We start from the raw sequence: 19,201 nt of genomic DNA, 5'->3' as shown, positions 1-19,201 counted from the left end.
GATGCTTCTTATGCTGAATGTACGGTCATGAGGTGACGTGATGCACATTGTCTGGTGTGTGTGCTCACTGTGGTGAGAAGACACATTCAACAATAGCTTTTGACAGTAAATTAAAAATAATTTGCAACCTTTCGCAGCTGATCACCCAATAATAGGATTTGGAAACAAGTTTAGCGGATGTGACACAGCTTGTCCATAGCTCAGAACGTAAATAAACCTATACATTAGGTTATGGGGTCGGGGTTGGGGTTGGGGTTGGGGTTGGGGTTAGGGTTAGGGTTAGGGGTTGGGGTTGTGGTTTAGGGTTTAGGGTTGGGGTTCAGGGTTTAGGGTTGGGGTTCAGGGTTCAGGGTTAGGGTTAGCTTAGGATTTTACAAATACCGTCTGAGAATAAAACACAACTAAAGTAAGCAAATCATCTACAAGCTTTAAAATGCTTGGTTTGGGTCAAATCCGATTCTGCTCACATATTCTTATCTGCAATGCCTATTTTAACTTAAGAATCACCTCCTGGAAAACAATCCAATCAGAGTCATTGCATGACCAGGACTCATCTTGTCGGTCAACCACAAAGTCTCAGCAAAACGTTAAAATAAAATATACCTTAGCCAGATTTTTTCACAATATGTGGCAGAGTCCTAAATGGGTACATTCTAGGGCACATAAAACAGTGAAATTGTAGAGGAATAGATCTGATTTCAATGCATCACAGCTTGATTTTACACCATCATCATTCTGTTTGCAGGAAACATACTTAAAATCCATTGAAATCCATTGCTATATTTACTAATAATCTCCGAGCCTTAACAGTGTGACATACTTTACACGTTGCTTTCACAGTATGTCGTCTCTGTATTCCACCTTCTTCAAGCCTTCAGAAGACAGATCTTCCATGACTACTTCCCGATAACTCTGCATTATTACGTATGACTTAAATTGCCACAAGCCTTCTGTGGTGGTACCCGTGTGAAGGTCCGGGTTAGAATATTGATCTTCAGTAACCCATGCTTGTCGCAAGAGGCGACTAACGGGATCGGCTGGTCAGGCTCCTAACTTGGTTGACACATGTCATCGGTTCCCAATTGCGCAGATCGTTGCTCATGCTGTTGGTCACTGGATTGTCTGGTCCAGGCTCGATTATTTTCAGACCACCGCCATATAGCTGGAATATTGCGGAGTGCGGCGTAAAACTAAACTCACTCACTCACTCCGTGGTGGTACAACAAAAGCTAAAGGTAAAATACAGGAGTTCTTTCAGGTAATGATTTATGCAGATATAAAGATGGTTGAAACACACATGTCCATTCTGGCACAGGAACCTATTCAGCTCTCAATGTATCAGTTAATGACTCAAATCTACTGAATAAATTGGAACGATCAGTCCACGACGACCTGTGATAAAGTGAATATTTTCCTACAATATTTAAACATGAGAATCCATCTGATGTTCCCCCATCCCTAAGATGGAATATTAGAAAAGCTACCTAGACGTTACATGTAACGCTGTCTTGTAACAGACTTAATCCTTAAGTCTTTTGCAAACGAGGACTGCAAACAAGCTAGGAAAGGCAAGGAAAAAAGGCTGACCTATATTTCTGTTGCCAAAAAGACTTGGCGAAAATTCTTCCTCATTAATTTATATAACCCCAAATTCCAAATATATCAAAAACATATCAAGAAAATAACAATATTAACTTCAATTGAGATATTGGGGAAAATACTTAGAGAATAACCAACCTTTATGTTTTCGTTTTTAAATCTCGGAATGTGTGAGTACAGGACGTTGTAATTATCAATGAAACGGCAAAAGTTGTCAATGAACTTGGATCATGAAAAGTATTCCGTCAACCAATCATAATCAACGTTGAGAATCACTGAAAAACACATGTGCGATTATCACAACAATAATCTCCTGTGTATACATGTATACGGATAATAACATAAAACATTCTCTTTTTATGAGCTCCATACTGCTAATCATGTTTGGAGACCCTTTTAAATATTTGTGATGAAATTTTCGTTGCGTTAATTGTCCTAATAACTCGACCTGGACTCATACCATTCCTTTAAATTATCGCCCACTTTCACTAACAAGCTAGTGGAAAACCATGGAAAGCATGTGTAATAATCGATGAATTCTTTAGCATATTATCGAATCGCAACTGCAACGACGTCTAAATTCACAAATGTCGATACATTTTTAAAGAACCGGATTTTTTTTGGCAGAAGATATAGACCGTATAAAGACCCAAAACTAATTTTAGACGAAAAGCTGCAAAAAGAGGAACATTTTTTCATATATTGACAAATTCATTATTTCAATCTGTGCGACGTTTCGGTGTTCGCTCGTCATGCCGAAGACCTGGGTTCGATTTCCCACATGGGTACAATGTGTGAAGCCCATTTCTGGCGTCCCCCCCGCCGTGATATTGCTTTAATATTGCTAAAAGCGGCGTAAAACCAAACTAACTCACTCATGTGGGACACAAGTACTTAACGCATTCGTTATGTTGCAAGGAGATTGAGAATATACACATGAATGCACCCCATACCATAGGTTTTTTGCACTGACGTTCTGTATTTCCTGTGCGTTTTAATTTACTTCCACTGGGTCGATGTTCCAGTTGAACGCCCCAGAATTTCAACGTAAGATCAATAGCATTTATCAATTATGCAGCGGCAACAACAAAGGAAATGCTTGGGCTGACAGATAGACACCCCAAGTGCTGTGATTGTGTAGGAATAATGCTGCGTAAAACCATATAGGGTTGTCCGTCAATGATTTGTGGGAACATTCTCCTGAAAGTCCAGGTTGAAAACCGGAGATCATTTGACCGGGGTCGCATGAGATCAACACTTTTATTTTATGTCTCACAGGTTCAGGATCAGATATTGGGTTCGACAGTCTACAGAAATATACACCACGAGTTAATTATTTACAGCGAATGACATTCTTACATAAACATCACTAAATTACATTCACACGCGCTTAATTGTATGTACATGCATGTTGGCGCTGTCCGTACATCTAATACAGATGTATACATGTGATAGATATACACAGAAACAAAAACAAGAAAACAATATTTGTCCATGACTAATGTTGAAATGAATATTATTACCAAACGGTTGAACCTAGAAGCAATAAGATAGAAACTGAATTGTAATACCAAGATTGATCGCCTACGTTTTTCATGAAAAGAACTCGAATGAGCGATAATTGAATTAACAATTATTTCAGGTCCTGTCCAAACCATCCAGATTCCCAGATAACAATAAGTACAGACCGACCTTTGTCTCACTGTGTATGAGTCACACAGACATACATGTACCATCAATATGTGAAGACCATAGTGTGTTGTAGAAGGGCAGTGTACCAAGTGTTCCCAAGTATTCGGAACATGACCAGTGTCTTATTTGAATGACAGCTTTAGAACCTCATACGGTCTGCTACCAAAGCACCTTAACCTCTGTTTTCACAAAAGATACCTTTTCCAGAAGGTCCAAGTCATCTATCCATTGTGCCACGTTCGACGCCGATGCACTGGTATCGAACTTCTTGTGGAGATTTGTAAGAGGGCAGTCTGTCCCATACCACCACCCTGCCCCACCACTTACAGCACATCCCGAGGGGTCGGGGTGGTCCCAAGTGGCGAACCTTTGACCATTGATGTGCTTGCTTGCTAATTCGTACTCAAATCCATTCCCCGTTGCTTTAGAAGGATGCTTATAGTTACCAGTGTATGTGAGAGTGTACCCACTGGCTTCATCGCCAATCTTGAAATTAGTGTAGTAGTATTGTCCACTTAATGAACCAGTTCCACGCACGTATATATCGAAGGTTGTTGTACGTTGGTTTGAGATGAAGTGTAGAGCTTCAAGTCCGAGCCATCTGTTGCATGGCGTGGTCCATCCAGCCTTGTATTCAGCCCATGTCTTGTTGTAGTCGTTCTGGCAGCCAGATCCTCGTTCTTCGACCACCGTCCACCCTCCGAAGCCAAGTAAACATTGCACCTCGTACTCCCTCGGAGCGTTAAGAGGCTGGATACTGATGATTCGATAGTTGGACGTTCCCCCTCTCATTCCATCGTTGAAGGCCTCAGAACAGTCTGAAATACAGAAACTACAATAGATCCAAACTTGTTGATCTAAACGTGATATTTAACTAAACCTTAACTAAACTTAAGTGATAAATACGAAGGTTAACACTGAACATAGATTAACTAGTAGAACTCTTTTAAGATGAAGAGGATTAGATCATCTTCTGGGATGATCTTTGCTCACCTTAGTTACTGACAGGAATCAGCATTACTGGTAGTGATGCATAAAACACCTACAGATTTGTAGGCGGGATCAGATGTGCCTAATTGTATCATATCATCTCTATGGACCACCGATTTGACTGTTCAGACATTACATTTGGGTCGATTGTTTTATATCGGGATGTGAAGGTTGAGATTGTGGAAATAGGGAGATATTCCATGAAGAAAAAAGGTGTTTGCAGTTTAGCAGTAGAAAGAAATGTGTCGTATCGGGCAAAAAAATAAGAACTATTCGCCCGGACACAGGACATAAACGCTGAGACTCGTGATACCTTTCTTAGAGATGACAGTTGGAACCGCGTGTACTTCTGGCTAGCAATTCTCGAAAATTCGTTGACTTACGAACTTCTTAAGTCCATTCTTAACACATTGGCTCCGATCAAAGTTAAGAATTCTTAGGGCTCCGAACGTTTCGAGAATAAGAGCCCAGGACCTTGCTGAATGACTCACCTCTGTACCGCCTCTCACAGTAGGGTCCCGTGAAGTCATCATAACAGTCACACCTGGACACGGCGTCGTTGTACGTTCCTCCATGTTGGCACACATTCACCTGGAACCAAATCAGTGAAAGATTTCACTTCTTTACGAAATCAGGTGATGAAGATATATCTGATGTGTTTACACTGTAGGTGATGTAGATAATTTGGATGTGTTTACACTGTACGTGATGTAGATAATTTGGATGTGTTTACACTGTACGTGATGTAGATAATTTGGATGTGTTTACACTGTAGGTGATGTAGATAATTTGGATGTGTTTACACTGTAGGTGATGTAGATAATTTGGATGTGTTTACACTGTAGGTGATGTAGATAATTTGGATGTGTTTACACTGTACGTGATGTAGATAATTTGGATGTGTTTACACTGTAGGTGATGTAGATAATTTGGATGTGTTTACACTGTACGTGATGTAGATAATTTGGATGTGATTACACTGTGTAGGTGATGTAGATACTGTTTGGATGTAGATAATTTACACTGTAGGTGATGTAGATAATTTGGATGTGATGTGTTTACACTGTAGGTGATGTAGATAATTTGAATGTGTTTACACTGTAGGTGATGTAGATAATTTGGATGTGTTTACACTGTAGGTGATGTTGATAATTTGGATGTGTTTACACTGTAGGTGATGTAGATAATTTGGATGTGCTTACACTGTAGGTGATGTAGATAATTTGGATGTGTTTACACTGTAGGTGATGTAGATAATTTGGATGTGCTTACACTGTAGGTGATGTAGATAATTTGGATGTGTTTACACTGTAGGTGATGTTGATAATTTGGATGTGTTTACACTGTAGGTGATGTAGATAATTTGGATGTGTTTACACTGTAGGTGATGTAGATAATTTGGATGTGTTTACACTGTAGGTGATGTAGATAATTTGGATGTGTTTACACTGTAGGTGATGTAGATAATTTGGATGTGCTTACACTGTAGGTAGGTGATATGTCAGACCCAGACCTCCGCCTACACCGCCACCAAGGACGTCATTCGTGAGAGGAATGTCAGCGCTCAGGGATTACGTCACGACAATCAAAGACTGGGACGATATATCCGACCTAGTATGTGGCAGAGGGAACTTTGTGTTGTATTATAATATACTGAGTCAAAAAAGAAACTTCACAAATGTAATTTGAAAAATAATGAATAATTTTTCTCTGATGATACATCTATGTATCCGAAATGGGATCCCTATCTTTCGACTCTAGAAAAACGTTAGCAAAACCCACTCAAACCCATCCATTCGTCGTGCAAATGACGTTAGTGCCAAATCAGGTTTTGCACGTGCAGTCGACTGACTGACTGACTGAGTTTAGTTTTACGCCGCTTTTAGCAATATTCCAGCAATATCACGGCGGGGACGTGCAGTCGATCACGTGATCCTCGCATCGAAGTTTTCTTCATATGCACGTGTTTGCATTGGCCTCAAGAATTGAAAAAACACTTTTAAACCACAGTTCTAACGGTACTTGAAATGCCACGATTGTCAAATGTGCAACGTGAACGTGCCGTTGGCATGTTGCAAGCGGAAAGATCAGTTATTGATGTCGCAAGAGCAATGGGATGCAGCCGTCGTACAGTGTATGACTTGCGAGGTCGTCTACAACAAACTGGCACCACTTCTAATCCCCAAGGTCGGGTCGTCCACGTGTGACGTCACGAGCAGAAGGCCGTCAAATTGTCCTACGTCACCTACGTGACAGATTTCTGCCGGCTTCACGAACCAGGGCTGAGATGTTTAGAGGTCGACTGTCCTCACAGACCATTCGAAATCGGTTGCGGGCTGCCAATCTCCATTCTCGACGTCCATATCGTGGGCCAATATTGACGCCGTTTCATCAACGTCAACGTCTGCTGTGGGTCCAACGTCACCTCCGATGGACCCAGAGAGACTGGAATCGAGTCGTCTTTAGCGATGAATCCAGGTTTACCCTCAGATTCGCGGACGGCAGGCATAGAGTCTGGAGACGACGTCGTGAACGTTATGCCCAATGTTCTGTACAGGAAGTCGACAGATTCGGGGGCGGAAGTTGCATGGTGTGCGGTGCTTTCTGTGGGAACAACCGTTCCCGACTTCTGGTCATCCGTGGAAACCTCACAGCTGCTGCTTACCGCGACCAGGTGCTCACCCCTTAAATCGTTCCTTTCATGGCGGCTCATGGCCCAGGTCTCCAGTTCCAGCATGATAATGCTCGGCCGCATACCGCGATGTTGACACGATATTTCCTTCAAAACACTGGAATCAACGTCATGGACTGGCCATCGAGGTCCCCTGACCTTAATCCAATAGAGCACGTTTGGGATGCACTTGGGAGAAGGCTTCGTGGTCTTAGGGACCAACCTCAGAATTTGCAGGAACTTGGCGTTGCCTTGCAAGAGCAATGGCGCAGAATCCCCGACCACGTGTTCACAAGCATCAGGTAGTCGATGAGGAGACGGTGTTTGGCAGTGGTGAATGCGCGGGGCGGCCATACACGATATTGAACTAAGAAATTTCGCATTTTATTCTTGTGACTTGACATTCTGTAGACCCATGTTTTGGAACGGCGGTGTAGCCTAATGGAACTGATTATGGCACTGTCAGTGTATCGAGTACATCACACAGATCTCAGCAATGAAATAATAACAATTTAACCATCTTACCATCTCTTGTTCGTTTATAGTGCCCAGAAGAAAGAATGTGAAGTTTCTTTTTGAATTATAATATAAATTATGTTGTGTTTATCAATATAAATGCAAATGTATATAGTTTATGAATAAACATTCCCTAGTATGGTAATCAGTCTTCAGTTGGTGGTGATGTATAGGCCGTTTTTATTTTGTACTGTTGTCTGTAGTGATTTGTTTTATAACAGCGTACTGTTTTAAATTTAGAGCTGTGATGCTCCAATATTTCACTGTCCTTCGGTGACAGGTTTTTACGTTGAAAATTTATTGATGTTAATATTGATATGCATGAAATTGTGCTCGTCACGATATGGCTTCAATATTGCCGATGTGACGCTAAATATTAACTCACACACTATGAATAAACACGTGAATCTTTTAAAGGGTTTTGTGATATTTTGATGAGATATACAATCACATTACATAAACTAAATCTAACCACTGTGGGTGACATAGAGTGGGTGAATTTACACATAGATATAGTTTACACTGGGTGAATTACATGTGACTTCAATTTACACTGTAGGTGAGTGGATAAAATTCGTTTACACTGTAGGTTATGTACATTTCATGTGACTTCGTGATATTTTAATATTCACAAGCGTTTTACCTCCATATGTATTCTCATTTTAACCTTAGATAACCAGGGAGACGGTCGATAACATTATTTTCTGGAACACTCATTGAATTTAACGTGCTTCATATGAATTACGAATGCTTGGGAGAAACTGACCGAAGAATTAATCTATAACATCATTTAAACCTTTACACTCGCTAAACTAAGAATACATCTGGGTCAGGTAAGTTGTTGATATCTATGCCATCCACTCCTGTCTTGTCACTTTTCCGTCTTTTAACGTTACATCCATCTGTGTTCCCACCTAACGTTCACATATGTATTCTCAGCTTGACTTCAACTGTTTTATCACAATCCATTCATCTGACTTCTCATTTAAACATCATTTGTATTCTCACTCTGCCCTCTGTTTGCTCGATATATCCTTCCCTGTATTCTCAAGTTACTTCCAACTGTTTTGCAATTTACCTCACTTGTCTTTACTTCACCTTCATGTGTCTGCTTACCTTCACCTTACCCCTTGTTCACTCGCTTTACGTCCCCTGTATCCTCACTTCACATTAGCCAGACTATTTTCTCGCTTTACCTAAACACTTGTTCTCACTTTACTTTCTCGTGTGCAAATTGGTATATTTAAAATACCCATTCTATTGAAAATGATTTAATACTGAGAACATCAGTGAATAAACCATTTCTATGAAGGATGAAATATATTTCAAAAACGAAAAGAATGGTTAAAAAATCGCACATTAGGACTTTCCTCTGTGGGTGGAAGTGTGTGGGGAGACATTCTTCAAGCTACTTACCGGCTCCAGAAAGACACAACCAGCGGCTGCCTCCAGATCAGAACACGACCCGTTTGATGTGTCAGGTAGTTTGTGACACACCTGTCCACTCTGGGGATCATCACAGAGGTTGACGGACATACAGCTGGAATCTCCAAGACAGCTTGCCAAACACTGACCTTGAGATTCCACAACATCAGAGTTGACAGGAGTCACTGGAAGAATGACACCTTCGGAACATCCGGGCATTGATGTGAAAAGGTCCTCACGGAACTCACTCGAACAGGAAAAGTCAACAAGCAAAACCAAAATAACAGGCACATACGGACCAGCTTGAAATCTGATCTGTGCAAATGATTCCATCATTACTGACACAACCTTTTTCCTTTCAACGTTTGACGTCTTCCTTCGCTACTGCGTGTGCAATCTGGGTGATCATGAACAAAAGTTAAGAATCCGTGACTGAGATACTATTAATAACATCCAGCTCGTCACAATCGTTGCTCCGTCACAGAACGGACACTCTTATTAAGTTGGGTTTAACTTCTCGTGGTGTATTTTCTTATGCGTGTCAACTACCACCAGTCGTTACGCAGATTTACTCGATAATAGGTCACTGTAAAGTACTTCGTCGATATTATTGAACGTGAATGTCCAAACGAATGTCTGCATTGAAAATGTGCTTTATATTGATCCAGCATTGTCATTGGTATCATACCAAACACCCATGCAACACTCATATACTGATCAATAATCGAAACCCATTTCCTTTTCAACCCAACCACCAGTTAAAACAACGCTGATCACAAATGGGACCAATCAGTGTCAATGGTGGTTACAGCAGTGACGTCATATTGCCAAGATTTCAAAGGACATCATGCGGCTCCTCCCCAGAGGTTATTGATCAGCGTTACAACATTCAAAGCTTTAGTGGTGCTTTCAGAAAGTCCTATAGGTGACATGTTGAAGTGATTTCCTAATTTGACTCTTCAGTATAACATGATTTCCCATACAATTCTATATTTTGTTTTGTACGAGGAGTCTCATTCTGTGTTCTCTTTCAAGCTAACACTTGGTTTTGAACAGTATTGGGCTTGTTTGAGTGCCATTCTAGAAGTTGGTTTGTACCGGTATAGGGATGACAAGACGTTATGGAAGTTCAACTTCTTTATTTTGACAATAGCGACGTTTCGGTATAGATTCCTATACCGTTTTCAAGCATATGGGGGAATGAAGGGGTACACCAGTTTATATACAAGATAAAGAGATAACAATAACAAGGGTGGAAAACAAAGCATCAAAGAAAGTTACATTATGAGCTTCAATAGCATGATGATGAGCTAAGATAACATAAATGAGAGGAGTGGGATTACCATGACAATTAGTGAATGTAAGTCAATTAGGCTTTGTTTTTCCACCTTTTTTTATTGTTATCTCTTTAACTTTTCTTGTATATAAACTGGTGTACCTGTTCATTCCCCCATATGCTTGAAAACGGTATCCATGGTTCCTAGTATGGTGATCTACCTTCAGTTGTTGGCGATCTATAGCCCGTGTTTTATATTGTATTGTCTTCTTTTGTTAAAATGTTTTAGTTTTACATACTAGTTTTATATTTACATCTGTGGTACTCTAGTGTTTTTACTGTCCCTCGTCGACAGGTTTTACTCTTCAAAATGTTTTCATTGTATGAATCGTTTTCGTCACGATATGGCTGAGATGTTGCCGGTGTGATGTTAAATATTAACTCACTCACTCACTCACTTGAAAACAGTATAAGAATCTATACCGAAACGTCGCCATTGTTAAAATAAAGAAGTTGATCATCCATAAAGTCTTGCCATCCCCAGTATTTGGCTGACACTTTATCTTCAACACCAACCATTTTGGCACAGTTTGAATAAGATCATTCGCTTTGTCACCACACTCAGTGGCATCGCACTCAGTGGTGACGATATTTGAGGTCTGATGTTTTGGTGTTTGTTTGCGGAGAAGATTAGGACATGTGGACGAAGAAATGACATCATGAACGCCAATGTATTTTCACTCAATTTAAGTCAGTATCCGAATTTACAGAGAAAATTGAGTGAGTGAGTGAGTTAATAGCCATAGTGACGAGAAACATTTGGTTTAACTATCAGAAATATCTGTCTCAAAGGACAGTAAAACATTAGCAAGTTATCACAATTTGAATCTAAAAACTAACCATTTCAATTGATAAAAGACTTTATTCAACACGAAGATCAATATTACATGTACTACCAATAAAATACGAGCTATATACCACCAGTCACCAAAGCCAGACCAGCTTACTGGGGATCATGGGGATTTACAGTACTTTGGCTTCCTGCATGAACCTCAGCAGGATTTAAACCATAACTTTGACAACTGGCAGTTGTAGGCAAGCTAGCCATAAATTAAAACATGTCAATATATTTGAGCATAACATACTGGTTTTCTGCAAAGTACCACAATACTATTTAGACTAACATGCTATCATCAAAGGACAATCTTTTTACAATACTTTAACCCCATTAAATAACACTGCTATAATAATATGAGTTATCAATTGCGTCAACCATAGTTAAAATACATTCATTCAAAAGCTATTGTACAATCCTATTTCTTTTAAAAAACTTATAATTAAATGAGAATTTACTTTGAAGCAAATAGTGCTTAACTGTGATTCTCTCATCACAAGGGATACAGAATGGAGGATCCTCTCCCTTCAACAAATACTCATGAGTAAAACGAGTATGACCAATTCGACATCGTCTCATTATCATGTCTGGATTGACATCCTAAGTAGGTATATCCTTAGGTTTGTTTAATTTCCTGAAGTTTGTTTAAACCTACTTGGGCGTTCCACTGTGTTTGCATTAAATGTTTCATATACTTTTTTATATAAGGTTTAAACGAAGAATATGGTATCAAGAGTAGAAAAACAGACTTTACAAGAGCTGCTTTAGCTGCAGCATCTGCTTTTGTATTGCCAACTATGCCGACATGACTCGGTAACCAACAAAAAACGATGTCAAACTGGGCAGTTGAAAGATCATTATCTAACTCTAAAATATAAAGAACATGTATCAAGACAGCGGCACTTGAAACCTTGCCACCATCCTTGCCACCATCCTTAAATACAGAAAGATGAGAATCATATTTCATTCTCAATTGTTGATATTCTTGTTTATAAACCAATCGATTTGTGTCTGATGTTTTAAATTGAGTAAGAGTTTGGCCTGATCAACTGCCAAGGAGGAGTAGGTAACAGCTGAAATGGCGCAATTATATCAAGGTCAATATTAGCAGCTGAAATGTGTAGTTTGAGCCGTATACCGAGCGGAGGAACTAGTTTAGTATTTTCTGAAATAGTGCTTCCTACTGTGGGTTAAAAACTGATTCATAAGCGGGGTTTGAGGGATTTGAACGTAATTTAGTAATATACTGAAGAGATAATTTGGTACGGCGCAGTTAGAGAGAAGGTTCATCAGCTGCAGTTTCCACGTACAGACTGTCACTTGGAGAGGTGCTGAAAGCTCCTATACAGAGTCTCAGGCCTTGATGATGTATTGGATCTAATATTTCTAAATTACTTTTACATGCTCAACCATATATGATGGAGCCATAATCCAGCTTCGAGCGAATGAGGGACCTGTATAAGTGAAGGAGAGTAGACTGATCCCCTTCCCATTGAAAGATAACACCCAAGAACTTGGCTTCGTCTGCTACCTTAATGGGAGTACCAGCAAGATATAACTGGGGGTCACTATGCGGTTTATATTTCCGGCAGAAATGAATGCAAATCGTTTTAGACTTTGAGAACTTAAAACCATTGTTCATCGACCAAGCAGCTATCTTATTGAGACAGAGTAGCAACTGTCTCTCAATAGTCCGCATATGTTTTCCTCGACATGACACATTAAAATCATCCACAAACAAAGACCCGTCAACAGAGTCATTTAAAACTTTCGATGAGCTATCAATTTTTATGCTAAACAACGTTACCAATAATATGGTACCTTGTGGAACACCCTGATCTTGATCATAAATGTCTGACAAAATGGATCCCACACGTACCTGGAAATGTCTATTTGTTAAAAACTGTGATATGAAATTAGGCATATGGCCTCTCAATCCCATTTCATGGAGGTCCTTTAAAATTCCATATTTCCAGGTGGTATCATAAGCTTTTTCTAAGTCGAAAAAAATCGATACGGCATGTTGTTTATTGACTATAGCGTTTTTCACAAAGGTCTCCAATCTAACCAAATGGTCAACAGTACTTCTATTATTCCTAAAACCACATTGGATAATTGTGATAAAATTGTTTGTTTCTAAGTACCATATCAGTCGGTTATTGACCATCCTTTCCATGGTCTTACAAACACAGCTAGTAAGAAATATAGGCCTATAATTAGCAGGGTCTGTATGATCCCGACCAGGTTTGGGTATCGGAATGACGACAGCGTTCCGCCATGATGAAGGGAAATTGCCACTAGTCCATATATTGTCAAAAATACTTAACAATACTTCAATACATGTGTCAGGTAAATGTTTTAATAGCTGATAATGAATGTTATCAGCCCCTGTAACTGTGTCATGTGCTTGCCCTAACGCAGTGTGCAATTCATGTAATGAGAAAATGTCATTATAGTTCTCCCCATTATCAGAATTAAAATTAAGTTTCTTCTTTTCTTCTTGGGCCTTACATTTCTGAAATTGTGGAGTATAATTTGAAGAGGAGGAATGTTTAGCTAATGATTCTCCAAGTTTGTTTGCTATGTCAGATGTATCTGTGATTGATGTGTTACCCTCCTTTAGATGTTGAACACTTGGTCGAGAACCTTTACCTTTCATTTTTGGACATGGGTGTTCTGGAATTGATTTTAGACACGTACTTTTGCCAAGACTGGCGTTTAGATTGCTTGAAGGTGCGACGGGCCTTAGCATTTGATATCTTGAATCTATTTAAATTATAGACCGTGGGGTGATTTCGCAAATACTTTTCTGTCTTTTTTCCTTGCTTTTCTAGCTTGTTTGCAGTCGTCAGTATACCATGGTTTTCGTATATGTGGATTTGTAGAGGATTTAGGATTGCAACTTCCTTCAATTTGTCCGAAGAGATCTGGATACGGTCACAAACACCCAAAATCAATTCAGGTGTTAATGTAGATTTACATAATACCTCAAACAAAGACCAATTGGACTTTGTAAAATTATATGTTTTTGAAGGTTGAACATCATCAGGGTGAACTGGTGTTAGTATAGTTGGAAAATTGTCGCTTCCACAGAGGTCACTATCAATTGACCATTCAAATTCATTGAGCAAATATGAATCAATAAGGGACAAATCAAGTGAGGAGTATGTGCCAGTAGCAGGGTGTAAATAAGTGTGGGAATCATCATTTGAAATACATAAATCAGTATTCGTGATAAAATCCTCAAGAACTTTGCCCTTAGTGTTCGTGTGTGTACCGCCCCAAAGCGGATTGTGACCATTTAGATCACCCATGATGATACATGGTTTAGGTAACTGATCATATAATGCTTGGAGATCAGACTGTTGAAGAACAAAAAAGGTGGAATATACAAAGAGCACAATGTAAACACAATATGCAATTTAATTCACACAGCAACAGCTTGAAGGTTGACACTAAGCGAGACAGGGCTGTGGATAACTCCCTCCCTCACAAAAATAGATGAGCCTCCAGTAGCCCTTACCCCAGGGGGAAAAGCAATGGTACGAGCTATAGTGACGTAAATTCATTGCATCTGTCTCCTTCAAATACGTTTCTTGAAGGCAAAATGCTGAAGGTTTCAGTTCCTGGTCCAATAACTGTAAATCATTTAAATTTGTCCTTAATCTTCTATAATTCCATTGAATCAGTGTTTGGGAATGATGAATCTCTTAGGAGGATTGATTGGAGATCTACCTCGCCCATTTCTTTTAGGCGAAGAACTTTTAGTTCTACGGTGGATGTTTTCTGAGACATCCATCTCTTCTAATGATCCATACTTGTTTGGGATCATCTTAACCTTTAGATTGTCTACCATTTTGATTAGTACGAGAAGATGTTGAGTCTGTTTGATATCTTGCTTTAACAGTTTGGCCTTTTCCAGAAGGTGCCTTTTGTGATGGTTCATGATGTAAACCTGACTGTGATAGTGATTTAGTTGTCAAAGAGGGTAAAACGTCAGTGGTCTCTGTAGCTGAATGACCTTGGCGTATGGTGACGACGATATTTGAGGTCTGATGTTTTGGTGTTTGTTTGCGGAGTAGATTAGGACGTGTGGACGAAGAAATGACATCATGAACGCCAATTTATTTTCACTCAATTTAAGTCAGTATCCGAATTTACAGAAATTTGAATGACCTTGGCGTATGGTGACTTACCACTCGAAGTGCTGCTGTGGACCGAACCTGCCAACTTCCTTACATCAGAAACACGCTTAACTTTCTCACATTTGTGGTCATTTCAAAATGACAAACGGTGCTTTCATTTTGTATCCATATTTACATGTTCTGCTAACATGATCTTTTCTCTTCTGAACGAGAAAAGGTTTACATAACTTCCGTCCATGACCAAATGTCTAGCAAATTCAGCGCTGAGAGAATCAGTAAAACATAAAATAGACATTTGGTTTAAGTCTGTTGTGAAGCAACCTGTTCATCTGACAAGACAAGCACGACGTTAAACCCAATTTCACCTCACCTGACAAGAACAAACATTAGCATATTATTGACAGTCTTTCAGTTATCAAATTAATCAGGAGATTGGTATCGCACAAGATATAATGGGGGGTTGGGGACTCTGTCTCTGTGTGTGTGTGTGTGTGTGTGTGTGTTTGTGTGCGTGTGCGCGCGTTTGCTTCCGCTGTAAAAATAGAGCTGGTATCCGATGTTCTAGAAGATATTGTTCTGGATCCAGTGACAGTGGCATAAGCCACTGTGGCAGTCACATATATTTGTGTTAATGTCAACTAAATCATAACCTTAACTGACTGAGTTTGGTTTTACGCCGCTTTTAGCAATATTCCAGCAACATCACGGCGGGGGACACCAGAAATGGACTTCACACATTGTGCCCATGTGGGGATTCGAACCCGGGTCTTCGGCGTGACGAGCCAACGCTTTAACCATTAGGCTAGCCCACCGCCCCTTATAACCTTAACACCACTGTAATTAGTTTTAGTTTTAGTTTTAGCTTTAGTTATTAGTTTCAGTATTAATATTAGCACTTACTTATTAGTATATTAGAATATATTGTATATAGTTTTAGTTATAGTATTGGTATTAGTAGTAGTTACAAGCAAGTATTAGTATTAGTTTTACATGCAATCCGTCAATAGGAAACATATCATTTCTTTAAACCAAACATAGGACATAATTCATTAACTGGACTTGCTAATCAAGATGAACTGGTAATACGGAGATGTCGTGTAGGACACAAGTACTATTCACATTCGTTTTATTGAAAGAAGATAAATCTCAATGCATCCCATGTCATAGACCAACAAGTATTAATCACATTTTACTTGAATGTGTGAATTTTGCACATATCCGACACACACCATCTTTATGATGATGATCCTGCGTTATCTGAGCGTTTTAGGAGAGTTTCTAACAAATTGACTTTCGCATGTGTATAGAAATCAAAGTAATCGACAAAATATAGAGTAATATCTCAAAGCTCACTTTTTACCTTTCAATGTGATATTTGAAAAGACTGTTTTCACTATACTTGAACTGTTACTTGATTTGTTCCCAGGCCGCTGTCGTATGGCAGGAGTAATGCTGTAGGCGACAGGCAAAAATATTTCCATGTAGCACATTTTGTGCATGGTGGCTGCTACCGGTCTCTAGAGCAGAACATTTAACACCTGGTGTCACCATCCATTTACAGTGATCCATTCAGTAATTTTCACAAATATTGTACCTTAACACCAAACAGAGTTTGTAAGTTTTAATTTACCTCCACTGGGTCGATGTTGCAGTCGAGCGTCCCAGAATTTCAGCATAAAACCAATAGCATTCATCAATTATGCATCGACGACAACAAACGAAATGTTTGGGCTGAGACATAAATATAGACCCATCCCCCTTAATTTACACACCGGCGGTGTTGCAAAACACATTCTTCATGCAGCAGAATTTCTTGTCCACCTCTAAGCAACAGGCAATATTCAAAATTACCACATTCACATTTGCAACAAAATCAGTAAGTGCACTGTCGTGACACTAGAATGTCTGGGCCATTGCGATAGTCTGATTCGGACCTAATTACTTACGGGCCCATTAACATCTAACATGCTTAACTTTGCAGCAAACATCATGACGTATTTACAGTGTCTAATGTCATATCCACCGATCTTTTCCTTTTACAGACGAATTGTATCTATTTCGTCAGATAATAAATAAGTCTCAAGTGTTGACGTGCTGTTTATAATTGCTTTTCGTTAGCCCATATATAGTGATGTAATATGCTATTTATGAAGGATTTCGAAACGCGAATAATGCTCTGTTTGAGAAACACCACACGTCATTTGTTCGTGAAACGGTCTGCTACCAAAACACCTTAATCTTTGCTTTCAAAAAATCTACTTTTTCCAGAAGGTCATTTTCGTCTGTCCATTGTGCCACGTTCGACGCCGACGCACTGGTATCGAACTTCTTGTGGAGATTTATTTCAGGGCAGTCAGTCCCATACCACCACCCTGCCCCACCACTTACAGCACATCCGGAGGGGTCGGGGTGGTCCCACGTCGCGAACCTCTGACCATTGATGTGCTTGCTTGCTCCTCCGTACTCAAACCCATTTCCCAAGGCTTTAGAAGAATGCATACCGCTATCAGTGTAGGAGAGAGTGTACCCACTGGCTTCATCGCCAATCCTGAAATTATTGTAGTAGTGTTGTCCGTTTAGTGCACCAGTTCCACGCACGGTCATATCGAGTTTGGCTGTACGTTGGCTTGAGATGTAGTGTAGAGCTTCAAGTCCGAGCCATCTGTTGCATGGCGTGGTCCATCCAGTTTTGTATTCAGCCCATGTCTTGTTGTAATCATTCTGACAGTCAGATCGTCGTTCTTCGACCACCGTCCACCCTGCGTGGACAAGATAACATTCCACCTCGTACTCCCTCGGAGCGTTAAGAGGCCGGATACTGATGATTCGATAGTTGGATGTTCCCCCTCGCATGCCATCGTTGAAGGCCTCGGAACAGTCTGAAAAATAGAAATTACAATGGGTGACATTGTTAAACTTGAACCAAACTTGATGTTCAACAAAATTAAAGTTATGCGTACTAAGGTTAACAATTAATATAACTAACAATAAGAACAAATCTGACCTCAGATGAAGAGGTGAGGTGGGGTGAAATTGGGTTTAACGTCGTGCTTGAGAATATTTCGCTCATATGACGACGTGCATGCATGTGTAAATGTATGTGCAGCTGCTTGTACTAGCCCAGACTTAAGCTGGTTTTATAGTGCTAGCTCACTGAGATATCATGCCGCAGTGAAGCATGAATACCCAACTCAGACACATTATACTGACTCCGAGCCGACCAGTCCTTGTTGTGCCCATTAATGCCGAGCACCAGGCAGGGACCAACAAGTACCATATTTTAACGTCTTTTGGTATGACGCGGTCGAGGATCGAACCCGCGACCTTCCGCTCTCCGGGCGGACGCTCTAACCACTACACCACGGATGAAGAGGGATTAGATCTCTGCTAAACCCCAGCACTGACAATAATCGGGATTGTTTAGTAATACATCAAACACCTGTAAAAATATAACTGTTTAACCAGATTGTTTTGTGTCAACTCAATAGGCCACTAATTTGATATTGTATTTGCATTTATGTCACTTGTTTGGAATTGTGCGTGTGGGGTTGATATTCAGGAAACTGTTAGATATTTCATGGGGAAAAGGTGAAAAATGCAGTTCTGAAACAGACAAAAATGTTTTGCCTTGAGCACCGTTTAGGGCAAAAAGAACTGATCGTCCCGACACAGGACACAAACGCTTAGACGCCTGGATCTATTCTTAGTTTCGTGAGATGACACTTGGGACTTTGTGAACTTGCGGACCTTGCTGATGACTCACCTCTGTACCGCCTCTCACAGTAGGGTCCCGTGAAGTCATCATAACAGTCACACCTGGACACGGCGTCGTTGTACGTTCCTCCATGTTGGCACACATTCACCTGGAACGAAATCAGTAAATGATTTCAAAGACGCTTAAAGAAACGTTGTAATGGAACGTGCAAGCTATTTCTCTTGAAATTACTCTTGATGCAACATGTAATTCGCCGACCTGAGTGGTAGTCCCTACA

General features: G+C 40.0%; 1 protein-coding gene across 1 annotated transcript; it reads right to left on the bottom strand.

Moving 5' to 3' along the window:
* Nucleotides 1–2,845: 2,845 nt before the first annotated feature.
* Nucleotides 2,846–9,388, bottom strand: LOC124280154 (fibrinogen-like protein 1). Its single transcript, XM_046716040.1, has 3 exons — nucleotides 8,885–9,388; nucleotides 4,773–4,872; nucleotides 2,846–4,109 (listed from the first exon to the last, which is right to left on the bottom strand). Exons 1-3 carry the CDS (start codon nucleotides 9,227–9,229, stop codon nucleotides 3,451–3,453), a joined length of 1,104 nt encoding a protein of 367 aa, XP_046571996.1. The 5' UTR covers nucleotides 9,230–9,388; the 3' UTR covers nucleotides 2,846–3,450.
* Nucleotides 9,389–19,201: the final 9,813 nt, after the last annotated feature.

This window comes from Haliotis rubra, unplaced genomic scaffold, assembly GCF_003918875.1.
Source record: "Haliotis rubra isolate DU_JTF1 unplaced genomic scaffold, ASM391887v1 Scf261, whole genome shotgun sequence".
Lineage (NCBI taxonomy): Eukaryota > Metazoa > Mollusca > Gastropoda > Lepetellida > Haliotidae > Haliotis > Haliotis rubra.
This window is presented reverse-complemented; position numbering and strand designations above follow the sequence as displayed.

Excerpts from the sequence above, each read along its gene's own strand:
- LOC124280154 (XM_046716040.1), bottom strand. The coding sequence starts at position 9,229 with ATGATGGAATCATTTGCACAGATCAGATTTCAAGCTGGTCCGTATGTG. Across the intron at positions 4,873-8,884 it reads GTTGTGTCTTTCTGGAGCCG|GTGAATGTGTGCCAACATGG; the intron begins GTAAGTAGCTTG and ends ATTTGGTTCCAG. Across the intron at positions 4,110-4,772 it reads CTGTGAGAGGCGGTACAGAG|ACTGTTCTGAGGCCTTCAAC; the intron begins GTGAGTCATTCA and ends TCTGTATTTCAG.